Source organism: Labrus bergylta, chromosome 15 (assembly GCF_963930695.1).
Source record: "Labrus bergylta chromosome 15, fLabBer1.1, whole genome shotgun sequence".
Classification (NCBI taxonomy): domain Eukaryota; kingdom Metazoa; phylum Chordata; class Actinopteri; order Labriformes; family Labridae; genus Labrus; species Labrus bergylta.
Genome location: NC_089209.1, coordinates 10506467 through 10520587, shown reverse-complemented (window position 1 = coordinate 10520587; position 14121 = coordinate 10506467). Strand labels below are relative to the sequence as shown.

The following is a 14121-nucleotide window of genomic DNA, read 5'->3' as shown; positions in this document are numbered from 1 at the left end:
GTTACTGAAGAAAATGACTCATCTCTCCGTCTTTAGCATTAAGGACACATTTTGGATAATGATATATAACACTGTTTCGGTCCTTTTAGTTCTTTCCAAACGCCTAGTTTAAGGCCAATGCTGATCATTGCTGTGTCTGGTTCCCCCTCTCTACAGGATTACAACATCCCCCATATTGATCTGTTTACTGAACCAGAGGGCCGAGGCAGAGTAACACCTTACCACGATGACACCTTTGAGACGGGCTCGTTTGGCATCCCGCTGAACACCGCTTCTATCCAAGTGCACTCCGGGGTGTAAGTTTGAGCAGATATCTGTGATTGAAATCTGTTAAAACGAGCGTGACCGTGTTAAACACGCTGCTGAAATCAAATCATTAGCCAGACACATGGCTCAGTTATTGTGATTGATCGGAGTGGTGGAAAGGTAGTTACATGCATTATATTATAATGTTAAAGAATGAAGAGATAGAGTCAATGCTTTTGTCACAGCGGAGCTTGAAGTGAAGCTAATGAGATGAATGTGGTTCTCTATATTGATTCTTTCACCATTAATGGCGGCAGAGCTACCAGGAGAGGAGACGAGTGAAATCCTTCCTGCTGTGCTGAACACAGAGCTGCTTTTTACTTCTTTATTGAGATGTCCCCACCAGCGCAGTTGACTTTGACAAACAGCTGAGAGATAATAATCATTACTACGCTCCTCAGTCTTTGTCTTTGGTTTCCCTCTCACTGGTTTGCCTGTTCAGGAATGTCTGTCCTGCTGCTGCATGTTGGAAAAGAGAGAGTGGGTGTGGGTGTGGGTGTGGGTGTGGGGGGGGCACTTGGAAAGCAGAGTAAAGAGCTGGAGACTCGACAGATAGCGAGAATCAGACACAGGTGTGGAGAGAATTTTGCAAAGGGAAGAATGTACGTCTCCACGTGAGAGGTAAAGGCATGCAGGACATTTTGTGCCCCGCCCCAGAGGCGGTTTAACGACAGCAGACGCTTCTCCCACAGCTGTTTCTGTAGATTTACTTTGGCACGTTTGGTAGAAAGCTAACAATTTGGAGATTTTTTTTCAACATTTGCCAGCATCTCCTCCTACAGTGTTCTCCCTGCGTCAAGTGGCTCAACTGTACAAATTCAGTGAGAAGTGCTCAGAGCTCAGTTGAGCTTTCTGACAAAAATTACCCATTTTTTGTCTGTTAGTTTATGTCAGTCGGCGCCTTGAGGTTGGCATCATGTCTCGGTATCAGTTCCTCAGCAGTGACTGAATAAACAGGGAATTATTTTGTCTGCCAAAGACTCACATGTGGTGTTTGGTATGAGGCATTGCACATTAAGGCGCAAAATAGCTGCAGTATAGAGTTCTAACAAAGGTTGCCCATGCTAAAAACAACTCTTAGAAGATGATATTATATTCTGCAACAAACAGCTTTTGTCCTCCGCTGTAGTTGTATAACTCATGTATGAGGTAGACATGAAAAACTGAAATAAAGAACAGACTGCTCTGACCTAGTAATACCTTAGGCTCTGGACAAAAATATCATAGCTGAAGTTATTGCATATAAGAGTCAGCGAGTTGGTTCAATTTTTCTGTTTTATAACAAGCCCTGCAAGGTCATGACTCACAGTAGTTTTAAAACTGCATGGGCATAGTTAAGCATAATCCACAGGGCCGTTTTGCTTAATTAGCATGTCACGTGGATGTTCCTCTTTCCTTCAGGTGGCTGGTGTTCAGTGACCCTGGCTTTCAGGGCATGGTAGGAGTGCTGGAGACAGGAGTGTTTCCTTTCCCTGAGACCTGGGGCTTCCAATCACCATTTGTCGGATCTATTAGACCATTAAAAATTGTGAGTATTTATGTGCAATGCCTTGTGTACAATGCGGTGCATGTTTGCTGAATGTGATTAGTTGCTATTTTTTAGCTGTGCTACTGTCACGATGACACTACGGCAGTGTTTGTCTTCCCACCTCTGCCATCCGGATTAAAGTTATCGACAAATTTAAGCATACGTGCTGATGATTTAGGTCAATGCATGGGTGAATGAAACTTGCTTGCAGACATTCATGTTACTCCCGAGGATGAGTCTTGAAGTCCTGATTTCTCATCCTGTCATTGTCTTAACAATTGTTGGATTGATTGCCATGCTATCTGGTAAACACACACTCATGCTCCCCTATAAAAGAGTTACTACATTACAGGCCACCAAACTTTCCATCTACTGCCATCGTCAAGTCAAAATATAAGTCAAAGTCTGTGTTTTTACCAGATACCGTTAAGGTAATGGCATTAGCATCAGAGTCATTAGATCTTTGGGTTTAGTGCTAATTAGTGAATGTTGGCATGCTAATACACCCAAATAAGAAAGTAAACACCCTGAACAGTTAACTTTAATAGTTAAAGTCAGCCTCAGATGTCCTCTAATGTGTCTTTGGCCTCATTCTTGTGTCTGCTCCCCTCTGAATCTTCCATATTCTGTTTGTAATGTACTAGCTTGAGTGAGAGCAGATTTGGCTTCTTTCTGTTGGCCTTGCTGCTTCAGCCACAAACTAAGATACGTATACAGCTGAATCTGCCAAATGAGCCAGACTGCTGCATAATGTTCCTTCGTCCATAACCCCCCCCCCCCCCAAATTGCAAATTGCAAATTTTGTTGTCTATAAAAGCAAAGGCCAGAACTAGACTTCCAGACTGGAATAGTCCACAGATCTTCTAAACCACAAACCCTGTCAAAAGATGGCACTGGTGGCCCGGAACAATAACAAAGTTTGCAGCTGTTCTGGATCTAAGCCCCTAAAGACACAGAGAACATTGTCAATTCCAGGGATTTTAATAAAATATACCTCATCAGATTGATACATTTAAATCAGTAAAATATCCCCTTTAAGACATCAAATAAATTATACTGTTAGCCTGCATGAACAAAATGTCAAAACTCATTCTCTATTGTGACTCTGTAATCCATTTTTCTTTATGTGCATAACCTTTGCCTGAGTCTCTTGAGTGAACGAGCTGCCAGTGTTGAAATTTGCATTAATTAGCAACACACAGTGACAGACGTTCTATCATCTCATTTTTCTGGATTCATTTCATTTCTTTGCACCACGTTTTTGATGAGCAGATTTGTCAATGTCATTTTCAAGGAAATATAACTCATTTGTGCTTTTTTTGACTGGCTTGTTGTTTTTTTTTCAGTGTGCATTGATTTATTAATTTAAAATGTTGTTAATGATGATTTTGTGATGTGTTTCAGGGTGGTTTCAAAGTGGAAAATCCCAATGAAGTCAAGGTAAGACTTAACTTCATTTGTACGTATGTTGCATGTGCTGAATGTTCATGTGAGCACTACGAGTCTTCACTTTGCAAAGTAGCAAAAAGAGTAACTCTGATTAGTACATGGAGGGTAAACATGTCTTACAAAAGCTTGCCTACAGTGTGCGTTAAATTCTTTGGACCAATTTTCTGTTAATTATTGTGTTTGTCTTACGGCCTTTCAAGCCAAAAGTAGATGCATTGTCGAGGAATTTTCCAGTCTAACCGACCACAGAGTGTTTTGACAGCAGCCATGTTGAGACCTCAGAATGAATGTTAAGAGAGCCTCTTGAGGCTCAACTTGTAGTGTTATTTAACTGAAATCTACTCTCTTCAGAGAGTGTGCTCAGAAGTATTAAACTGAAGAATATCCAAGGCTGTCAGTCCTAAGTCGTTACTTTTTCATAACAATATTCATCTAGAAATAAAACATAACTCGATACAACTACTGCTGTAACCACCTTAAGTGTTTTCTTAGAACCAAATAATTTTAAATGCAGTCAATCCACTTACCAATTATAAATTATGAGTCATATTTATGTAAGATGTGTTTTTTTTTTGTCTGTTAAAGGCTATGGTGTATGACGAGCCTGGCTTTCAGGGCTCCTGTTTGGAAGCCGACAGTGATGTTTTCAGCTTTTGTGAGAGTGAAGGAGACGATGCAACAGATGGAGTAAACCCTGACTCAAAGGAAATTACATCTGCTGCTTCTTTAAAGATCATCGGAGGACTGTGAGTCTCTTTTTATGTGCTTGCAAAGGATAAAGTTTGGTGGTATCCTTGTCTTGAGGCATACTAACTTCAGTACCAACTTTTTCCTGCAGGTCGCTGATTTTGTCATTAGAAGTCGACTCTAACATTGTAGCATATCTTTCTTAACAGCTGGGTGGGCTACAGCCACCCTGGGTTTGAGGGCCAGCAGTACATCCTGGAGGAGGGAGAGTACATGGACTGCAGCGACTGGGGAGGCTCAGAACCGCTCCTGTCACTGAGACCAATACTGTCTGTGAGTACCAGAGAAGATTAACTAACTCTACACTGTACCAAAGTTAGCTTTTATTATACCAGAGTATAAGAGGGAGAGAAGTGGTGTTCATCTGAAATTGTGCTTTGGGGAGCAGAATTTGTCCTAAAAAACGATTCTCTGTCATCCTGAGAAAAGTTTATTTCTGTAGGAAAGGAAAAAATGTGTCCATGCACACCAAGGGAGACCAAGACCTTCCCTCATAAACTCACATTATTGACTGTTTTTAGGGTTTACAGAGAAAGCTCGAGGCTTCCTGCTGTTTTTTTTATTGGAAAATTGATCCATGAAACTAACTGTATTGAACAAAAAAGTAAATGAAATGTGCAAAGACAATAAAGTTGTGTGTTTATGAAACAGTGGCTACGGATTCAACCATACATCATTTACAGCTGGCTGACTTTGGAATGGCTCAGCATTTCATAAACCAGCCAACCCCATCAGTATTCACTAAATATCTTCTGTAAACTTGTTAACAAGTCCAACCTTTGAGCAGTGCTTCTCAAAACACGAGTTGGGCTCATTGCAAGGCAAAGAGCGATTACAAAGGATGGCAGTTTTTCTGTTACAATATTTAGGAAAGCCGAAATATGTTATAGAACCATTGCCGTGGAGTCCTGTTGACTTCTCGCTACATGCTAGGCACTCATGTCTCTTTTTTGTTTTCTTGGTGTTATTTACTTCAGATTTTTTATTTTGGTTACAGGACTTCCTGTCTCCACACTTAAAAATGTTCAGCGACAGAAACTTCGGAGATCTTGGCGTCAACATTGACCTATCAGTGCCGGTCATCAACATGGACGACACGGGCTACGGCGTGAAGACGCAGTCTATTGATGTCATCGGCGGAGTGTGAGTGACAAGTATTTTCTTATCCTTAACTAACCTCTCACAGCTGTCACAGCGGTGATGCAAACAAAAGATTTGGCAGTTTACAGAGTTGTTCTTAAGTAAATAAAATCTGTTTTTGTTTATTCAAATTCCTCAGCTGACTCTCAGTGCAAGACTTCAATTATGTTTCTGATAAAGTGTGCTTGAGTCCTTACCTGTCCGGCTAGAAGTACAATGTTTTCGATGCATTTTTGTGCTCCAAACGGAAAATTACTTTGAGCTTTCCAGTGAAGTCTTGTGCATTTTATTGGCATTCTGTCTTATGTCAGGTGTGCAGTGGTGAAGCGGGCGCGCCCATGCTGACAGGTCGAAACAGAATCGCTTGTACACTAATGTTTTGTCTGCCACACCTCACTTCCCTGTCATGTTAGCATGTCATGTTAGCGTTCTGCCTCACACCCTGCTGCATTGGGAACTGATGGTAAAGAGTGCAGGGTGTGAAGGTGGAATTCCTAGACGTCTGAACAACGCTGCTTACAAGGAATGTTGTTTCTCTTTTATCTTATCATCTGTAATGTGACATGCTGTAGGAAAAGATCTTAGCGCTGGCTGTATTCCACACATGTTTCTGTTAGTTTATGCTACAATCAGCTAAAAATAAATGCAGAATTATGATTCCTATCACAGCAAGAAAATAACATGCTGAGTGTCGCTCTCCCAAGGGGACGGCAAAATGATGAATAATGTGGATTGGAACATTTCGTCCTTCTCTGGCAGACGGGACTCCCATAACAACTGAGAGTTATTCTTGCCGTGCAGCTAGCCTGTTATTAGCCTTCACAGCCTCGCCCATGTTTCGCTGCCTGTCCCTTTAAGCCTGTGATGGCTTTGTGTGTTCTTTTAGCGTCACTGAGAGGGACTTGTTTGTAGTGAAGCACGCCATGACGCAGACCGCTTTAATGCAAACACAGGCCGCGTTTGTCCCCGAGCAGAAATACCCAAACTTTAGCACATCAAAACACAAACAAACAGATTCCCAAAGCATGCACACACTTGCCATGACAGTACATGTTGTGCATAACTGCTCGAGATGCCTTCCTGTTTGGGAAAATTATCAACTAGGACTCTGACAAAGAGTTGTTGATGGTAAATGAACTACATTTTTGACTGTAAAACTACAAATTATTTTTGCGCAAGTTTGTGTGCATGAAAAACGTTTTGTTTTTTTCTTTCTAAAATTTAGATAAAGTGAGAAGACAGAAGGTGGAATTCTGAAAAAATCAGTGCAAAATAAAAGGTTGCTTATCCTTCTGTTTTGTCTCTCAGATGGGTTGTGTTTGAGGAGCCTGGCTTTTGTGGGGAGTCTTACATCCTGGAAAAGGGACTGTATGGAAGCCCGGAGGACTGGGGGGCGCTTCAGCCCAGAGTGGCCTCAGCAATGCCTGTTGTGCTGGTAAGATGCGTGACTCAGACAAAGTTATAACATCTTTATGTTTTTGCATTAATTAAAAACATCGCCCCTCATATTTATTGATCTCTAAGGGTTTTTTTTTCATTCTCCTCATTACTTGTCATTTAACCATCGTGTGATGAATCATTTTTGCAGTTTTGCAATAGGAAAAAGCTGGCTGTATTCTCACTTCCCCTTTGTTATTCCCAGAGTGGCTAACCAAATGCTTTCATTTCATGTGACTAATTTACAACACCCACATGCCTGTGACCAAAACTACATTGAAGACAGAGAGCAGGAATCCCCTCAAACAAGCTGAACAGTAGAGTAGAGAGAGTAGGAGCACGAGAACGATACGACCCCTACTGTGTAACCGAGGAAAATGTTTGTCATAAGACTGAGAGTGAATTCATATGAGATCAGGGGGGGGTGAGTCATCATCAGGCTACTTCAATTTCAAAGCAGATGATGATGAATAGACAAAGTATTCAAGCAAAGTCTTGTTGTCATGTTGTTGCAGCTACATTCAAGTCTTTGACAAAGTTTCTTTCAGAAGTTTAGAGGCAAAATGCACAAGAAACCAAGACCCTAAATAGTGTTTGTTAATCGGCTTTAATTCAAAATAAAATAAAAAATAATCAGGACTTTTTTGTTCATTATTGTACCCATCTTTGCACATTACCCACAACTGGAGTTAAGCTATAACAATGCAAATAAGATCTGTTTTAAATTGCTTTTCATGTGTTTCAGTGATCTTAATGAGCTTCATTATGCTGTTGTTTCCTTTCAGGGTGATTTTGAGAATGCCGCCAAGTTTAAGGTAGGTGTTTGAAAAGCATCAAATAACAATCTAGTCTTGCTGCGACCATGTCTGTCTTACCTGATGAAGTATGTGAGGGGGTTCAGGATGGATGACTCAGCCTCTTTTGTCTTGCTGTTCGTGCCTCAGGTGCAGCTTTTCTCTGATCCTGGTTTCCAAGGGACTGTCCTTGCTCTGGAGGACAGCGTGGCCTCCCTGCAGGACGGCTCCACTGTGGCGTCGTGCAAGGTCCTGGCCGGCAGGTGAGTTTGATAATATGAATGATGATATGTAGTTATTGTGTGATCAGCTGGATTGAAGGTATTCAAAACACAACCATGTAGAAGCTGATTGCAGGCAGGAAATAGGCACTTTATGATTCCCTCAAAGGTGATGTAATATAAGCTGGATGTTGCTCATATCACAGAAAATATTCATGCTTCTGCTTGTCAGAATCTACCACAGGCTGTCACTGCTCCACAGATCTCCTAAGACAAGGGAAAATGTCCCTCATGGTATCAGTGGTTGCTCTGTCTTACATTTTTACAACTCTTCATCAGTATTCATTTTCATATTGCCCAGTCCTGTGCATAGAAGTGAAAAGAGTATGCAGTTCATCTTCAATCATATCATGAATATGGAGCATCGTCTGCATATTGTAATTCACTGTATGCTATATTATGTAATTAAATGTCCACATTGAAATTAGAAAGGTGGTCATCTTTCCTCATTCACATGAACATGAGTATAATCTGTGCTCTTCATATTGCGTGTGTGTGTGTGTGTGTGTGTGTGTGTGTGTGTGTGTATTTATGCATATTACTTTCAGCTGGCTGGCATTCGAGGGTCAGGATTTCTCTGGGAGGATGTACGTGTTAGAGGTGGGGAGCTACCCAGATCTGAGAGCGATGGGCTTTTTCAACACCAGCTCCTCCATCCAGTCACTACAAATTACTGGCTTTGTGAGTTTTTTTTTTTCCTGTCTTTATTTTACTATTTGGTCATAGAAAACACTTACTGAACGTGCCACAGGTTTAGCGTTGTGCTAATATATCGACGTCAGACTCATGATGGGTTTAAAATGAAATAGCAAAATCCAGAGATAGTATCTCTTTTACTCCATGGATTGTATTAAACCTGCAATACATTGGACTACAATACCCAAACTCCAATCTGACCAACAGTAAGGTCTGAGTTTTGGCTGTGTTATAATATCACCTAAGGATCCTCAGAAATAAGGTGTTGTGTTTGCTACCCACCACCACATTCACTTCAAATTTTGCCCAAACCAGCACTGACTTAAGTGACATCACTTGAGGCATTTTTTATAAGGCTTTGTACAGTTTCTGCTACAAAATGCTCAATATTTTAAAAAATTTATATTTCTAACAGTGACTTGTAAACGGACTATGCGATGTAAAGATGATGGAGTTTCTGTACTGAGATGGATCACCTGGTTCTGCTTCATTTGAAGTGGTACCAAAAGTAAAACTAACCCTCTAAACTCTTTGGTGTCTTTCAGTTGCATTATTAAGGTTTCAAGGTCCATCCCTGAACTTTTCTGTTGTGGTTCACTTTCCACACTCTGAGGCAGTCACTGTCAGTGATAAAACTCTGATAAAACCCTGCATGCTTCATACGCAGTGTCAAACAGATAAAGTTAGCACCGGCTTCTGAACTCTGCAGCATTTAAAGAGCCAACAAATGCACAAGCCAGCCGCTGAAAGAGCCAGCAGCTACAAACTCCTCATTAGCTGAAGAGCTTAATTGTATCCTCAGGAGTTGTCACACGTAAAATAGGGCCAAATTAATTTTGCAGGTGGTCAGAATCGTGACTCCAAGTGGCAGGTAATGTTGACGCATGTCTGCTGGAAGAGTCAAAAGGCTACTGTTTGTGAATAATGTTGCCATGAAGGCTTTAAAGCTGTAATAATTGTCAGAGTTGTGTTTTCACTTCCCCAGGGCGGTCAAAAATATCAAGTTGAATGTAAAAGTTATCACTTTGTATGTCTGGGCTAACATTTTGACGTGACTACAATAACCAACTTAAACATCATTTGGGCTCTAAATTGTGAAAGTCAAAGATATAGCAACATATATTGCAACACCATTTCAATATGTGAGCTACCTGCGACTTTATCCGACTTAACAGCCTCCACTCTTTTAAACAAGGTGGCAGATTTAGCTCCACATTTCACACACTGGCAGCTTCAGAGTGCTTTACATACATTTTAAAGAAGAACCTATCAGTCACAGTGATCCCTGAGGTGAGCATGCGCTGTGTTTCCTGGGTAACCCCAAAGTTACTTTGAATTCATCCAGCAGGACCTTAGCCCTTCACTCACTCCACTTACATAATAATCTCGCTCCTTCTCTTTCTCTTTGTCCTCCTGGCAGGAGTTCTCGCTGCCTGCCGTCACTGTTTTCGAGCGGGTTGGTCTGCGTGGGAAGAGAGTGGTGCTGACAGATGGGTCGGTCAACCTTCAGCTGGATGCAGGTTGCAGCAGAGTCCAGTCCGTGTTAGTGGAAGGAGGCATGTGAGTACGATCCAGCTGCTGCGTGGTTACTCGCTGTGATGTAAAGCTGCTGTCCACTAAGTTCTCCTCGTGGTGTGAGTTTGACAGGTTCATGTGTAACAGTTTGCTTGTGCTGGGAAGAGAACACACTTGGCAGTCAAAAGCATTCAACAAAACAGAGCTCATTTAGTTCCCTGAAGTTTTTTTAACTCTTTTGAATTTAAACTCATCAATATTAATGTGTTAAATATCTTTTAAGCATTCTGGCTTCTAGTTCCTAACAGGCAGCAATAACTCAGAAGTGATCAATCTCCTCAGACTAAGCAAAGCAAAAAGAAGCAGAGTGGAGGTGTTGTGTCTTAAATATGAGCTTTGTGTTCTTTTCAACAGGAGGAGGTTATTTGACATCTTTTTTTTAAAAGTATTCATGCATGTTTGGTGTTGAGAGAATGTGAAGATGTTTCTGCGGAGATAATCTTGTTTGAGTCTGCTGAACTGGCAGTTTTTTCGCCTGTAAGCTCAGACATGATGTTTCATAGATTCAAATACAGATTGCAAAGTCTGCACATCTTCTTTGAGAAGACTGACAGAGTGAGCGATGATGGAAACCTGCTGCTGATGTACGAGATTTAGACTGTAGGTGTGAGCCCATGCTGAGGAAATAAAGGGCTCACAGTGAGCCAGAACTGTCTCTGGAGTGGCACATTCCTGCAGCAGGGGAGACGGGCGAACAGCCAGAGAGCCGAGTCGTCGAGCTAAAAGCAGCGTTCAGTGTCGCAGCGAAATTGGGAGGGTAGAAGCTCAGCACATTTCGAAATGATTGAATCAGGCACAGTGCTGCAGGGGAGAGAGAGGATTGAAAAATACAACCACAAGTCAGAAGCAGACATTGTTCCTCCCAGCGCCACAAGTTAGACAGCCTGGTCTTACTCAAAGCAAGACCTGCATTACAATTTATTGGATTGTTTACCTTTATTTAGCTTTTATCAGCTTTCCAAATGCAGAAACCAGCATCGGGGGGGGGGGGCGTGATTGTTGGTGCAACACGCAGATGCTGCAGTCCTCCGGATGGGCAGCCTAGGTTAGGGTCTGACTCTAGGCCCCTTTCCAGCATGTCGTTCCCCACCTTCTCCCCCACTGATTTTCGGCTGTCCACTGTCCTGTCTCACCAATAAAGATTCCAAAAATATTCTAATAAACTTAGTTTTTCATATCAGCCCTAATTCTCCATTAAAGAAAAAAACAATATAACGTAAGTAATTACCTTGAGCATGCTACTCAGGCTAGTCAAAATGCTAATAAAGACAAGTTCAGTAAATATTCTGTACGTCTTATTTCATTGTAAAGGTCAGGTAAGGATATAAATCATGACCGTGTCTTTTCATTTCGCCTTATCCAGGTGGGTGTTGTATGAGGAAATCAACTATCGGGGCGCTCAGATTTTGCTGAAACCTGGTGAGATCCCTGACTGGCATCAGTTCAGCAACTGGAGGAAAATTGGCTCCCTCCGCCCTCTTCTTCAGGTACATGCTGACTCTCTATGATGGATACAACGCTTTCAGTTCCCTGCATTAGTAAATGGAGAGGCCAAAGTGGCTGAAGTATTTCTTTTACATTCCTAACGACCTTCCATCAGTTAAACAGCTGTGTCGAGTTGCTTTGTCTTAAAACATGCGCAAAAAAAAACTTCAGCTCTTATTTGATGGATAGAGTTTAAAGCTCCACATTGACAGCCTACTTTCTGGCGTTGTAAAAGAACATCATTTCAGCTGCAGATATTCTATTCACCCAAGGTGTAATTAAGGTTTAATAGGCTGATGGAGAATTAGGAAAGATTGAAGTAAAAATCTGAGAATTCAACTGATGAAGTCCCAGTGTGAGACATCTTCGCTACGCTCTCATACATCTCTTAATCATATAATAGTTACCTTAGTTAACATTTAGCTAGGCAGCTTGGTTTGAGCAAGAATACAGCTGCCTTATAAAATGATTTCAGTGTTGCCAAAGTCTTTAAGATCTTATTTTGTATGGTCAGAGAACTCTCCTTACCTTGTAATTCACTAAGTGCTGATCCTGTGTGTGTTTGGCTCTGTGTGTTCTGTGTGTTCTGTGAGCAGAAACAAGTGCACTTCCGAATAAGAAACAGACAGACAAGGCTCATGATGTCGCTCACCGGAGATTTGGATGATGTCAAACTGATGCGGATCCAAGAAACAGAGGAGACAGACGGGTTCGAGCAGATCTGGCTCTATCAGAACGGACATCTTCACTGCAAGGTACCCGAACAAACGTTCTACTTCTGTACAGTGTGTCAAAAGTTTTATGAAAGAAGCTTCATTTGCAGTTTTTTTTTTTTTTTTTTTTACAAACATTTAACATCTTGTCCAATCCCAAGACACTTCCTTAAACCGCCAAACACATCAAGGCAACATCGTTCTGATGTGGACTTTAATACACAGCCTTTGGTTTTCAAATATAAATGCAATATACACAATTCTAAAATGGTCAAATCTGCTTCTCATACAAACCGACAACAAAATGATTGATCTTTCTTCACCTGTGTGTTATAAAAGCCTCTATTGCTGCATGACAGTTAACAAAAACTAGGGACCTGACCGATATGGATTTTGTGACCAATATCGATATTTGGTAGACAAAGAATCCGATACATCGGCCGATATCTTTCTCCGATCTTCGGTAAGTTAGATCTATAGAGATAGATAGATACATTCATTGCGTTGATCCCTCAAATGCAATTAACCCTTGAAAACGTGGAAAAGATGTGCAGTATAATGAAGACAAGATGGTCACTCAACTGGAGAGTAACTCTGCATGTACGTGCGTCATCGCTTGACACCCTGGAGAGTGATAATGTAATGGTAAAAAAAATGTATTTAGCAGATGTGTGAAAATAATTCTGTTATGAACTGTGTGACATTTAAATGAATACTGTTTTAGGTTGTTTTAGGTTTAGAGAGCTCCAGCAGCCAATAAGCCACACCCAGCCTCTGAAAGGAAAAAAAAAAAACACAAGCACCAAACAAGGAAAGATACACAGAAATGTCCAATCACCATAGATTGTGTTAAACTGCTTGTCTCCTACAACAGGAGCTTGTCAATATTGTTGTTTCCTCCTTGACATGTTTAAAAGCAGACATCATTCTGTATGTCATTTGAGCTTCTCTGCAGTGTGGTCACCATGATACACTCTGTGAGGTTTTATTCCTACAAGAAGTTGCCGGAAGGAGAAACTGTACAAAGATGATTGGGGTTTTGGTCTTTGTTCATATTCTCACTGGGAAAATATTTCCATTACAATAGTGCTTGTTGTAATCCTCGGTTTTGAAAGCCAGAAAGAGAGCTGCCAGTGATAGGCAAATGAAATGCTATTTGACTGGTGAATAAATATAGTAATATCGGAACATATGTGTGATAAAATTGGCCGATAGTCACTGGATGTGCTCAGATCGGCCGATTTATCAGTCAGGCTCCAAAGCTCCATTTAAGCAGCTGAACCCAAGGCCATCTATGTGTGTTTATTTTTTTTGTGTGCAAACTTAGTTTTTCACTGTAGGAGAAAACTGAATTTGAAGATGTATTTCATAACGCCCATGTATGCCTGTAGAACAGAATTATAAAAAGGAGTTTTGTGATATAAACTATGTTTTGCACAAAGAAGCCTAACCTCAGCCGGTCTTCGTTTACCAAAGTCTTTTAAAAAGCACACACCTTTCTTATCTTATGAATCACTGCTCCATTGATCGTGTTTCAACTCCCATGTTCAGTGTAATGCTTACAGTGATCTCCTTCCCTACCTGTGTGTTCAGATGCTGGAGGAGTGCTGCCTGAGCCCCAGTGGAAGTGTCACGATGGCAGGAAGCCGAGTAGGTCTCAACCCAGAGCCACAAAACCACCTCTGGAGCATCACACCTGAGGGCTTCATCCGCTACACTCCAACCTCTGATCTGGTCCTGGAGGTCAAAGGTGAGCAGGCATACATGGCAAAGCATAGCATCGTCATTTGTGTTTCAAACCTTAGACTATTCATCATTTTTGTAGAGGACGTTGGATTGTAGATTTAATCAGGAGAATGAACTGGGATGAGTTTACCACAGGGGGATTCAAGTGTTTAAACGTGGTGATGATCACAGTGGAGAAATTTAAGTTGTAAAACACTTTAGTGTCTCTCAGACTGAGAAGTTAA

General features: G+C 41.3%; 1 protein-coding gene across 2 annotated transcripts in view; it reads left to right on the top strand.

Moving 5' to 3' along the window:
* LOC109989642 (beta/gamma crystallin domain-containing protein 1) overlaps positions 1-14121 on the top strand; it is a 29739-nt gene that overhangs the window by 14464 nt on the left and 1154 nt on the right. For both annotated transcript variants that reach the window (XM_020641477.3, XM_065963504.1), the window contains exons 8-21: positions 157-296; positions 1708-1834; positions 3239-3274; positions 3869-4029; positions 4180-4303; positions 5028-5173; positions 6479-6605; positions 7393-7422; positions 7552-7664; positions 8231-8363; positions 9799-9938; positions 11317-11440; positions 12035-12193; positions 13745-13901. In XM_020641477.3, the coding sequence (XP_020497133.3) occupies positions 157-296; positions 1708-1834; positions 3239-3274; positions 3869-4029; positions 4180-4303; positions 5028-5173; positions 6479-6605; positions 7393-7422; positions 7552-7664; positions 8231-8363; positions 9799-9938; positions 11317-11440; positions 12035-12193; positions 13745-13901 (1717 nt within the window). The remainder of the gene's footprint in view (positions 1-156; positions 297-1707; positions 1835-3238; positions 3275-3868; positions 4030-4179; positions 4304-5027; positions 5174-6478; positions 6606-7392; positions 7423-7551; positions 7665-8230; positions 8364-9798; positions 9939-11316; positions 11441-12034; positions 12194-13744; positions 13902-14121) is intronic.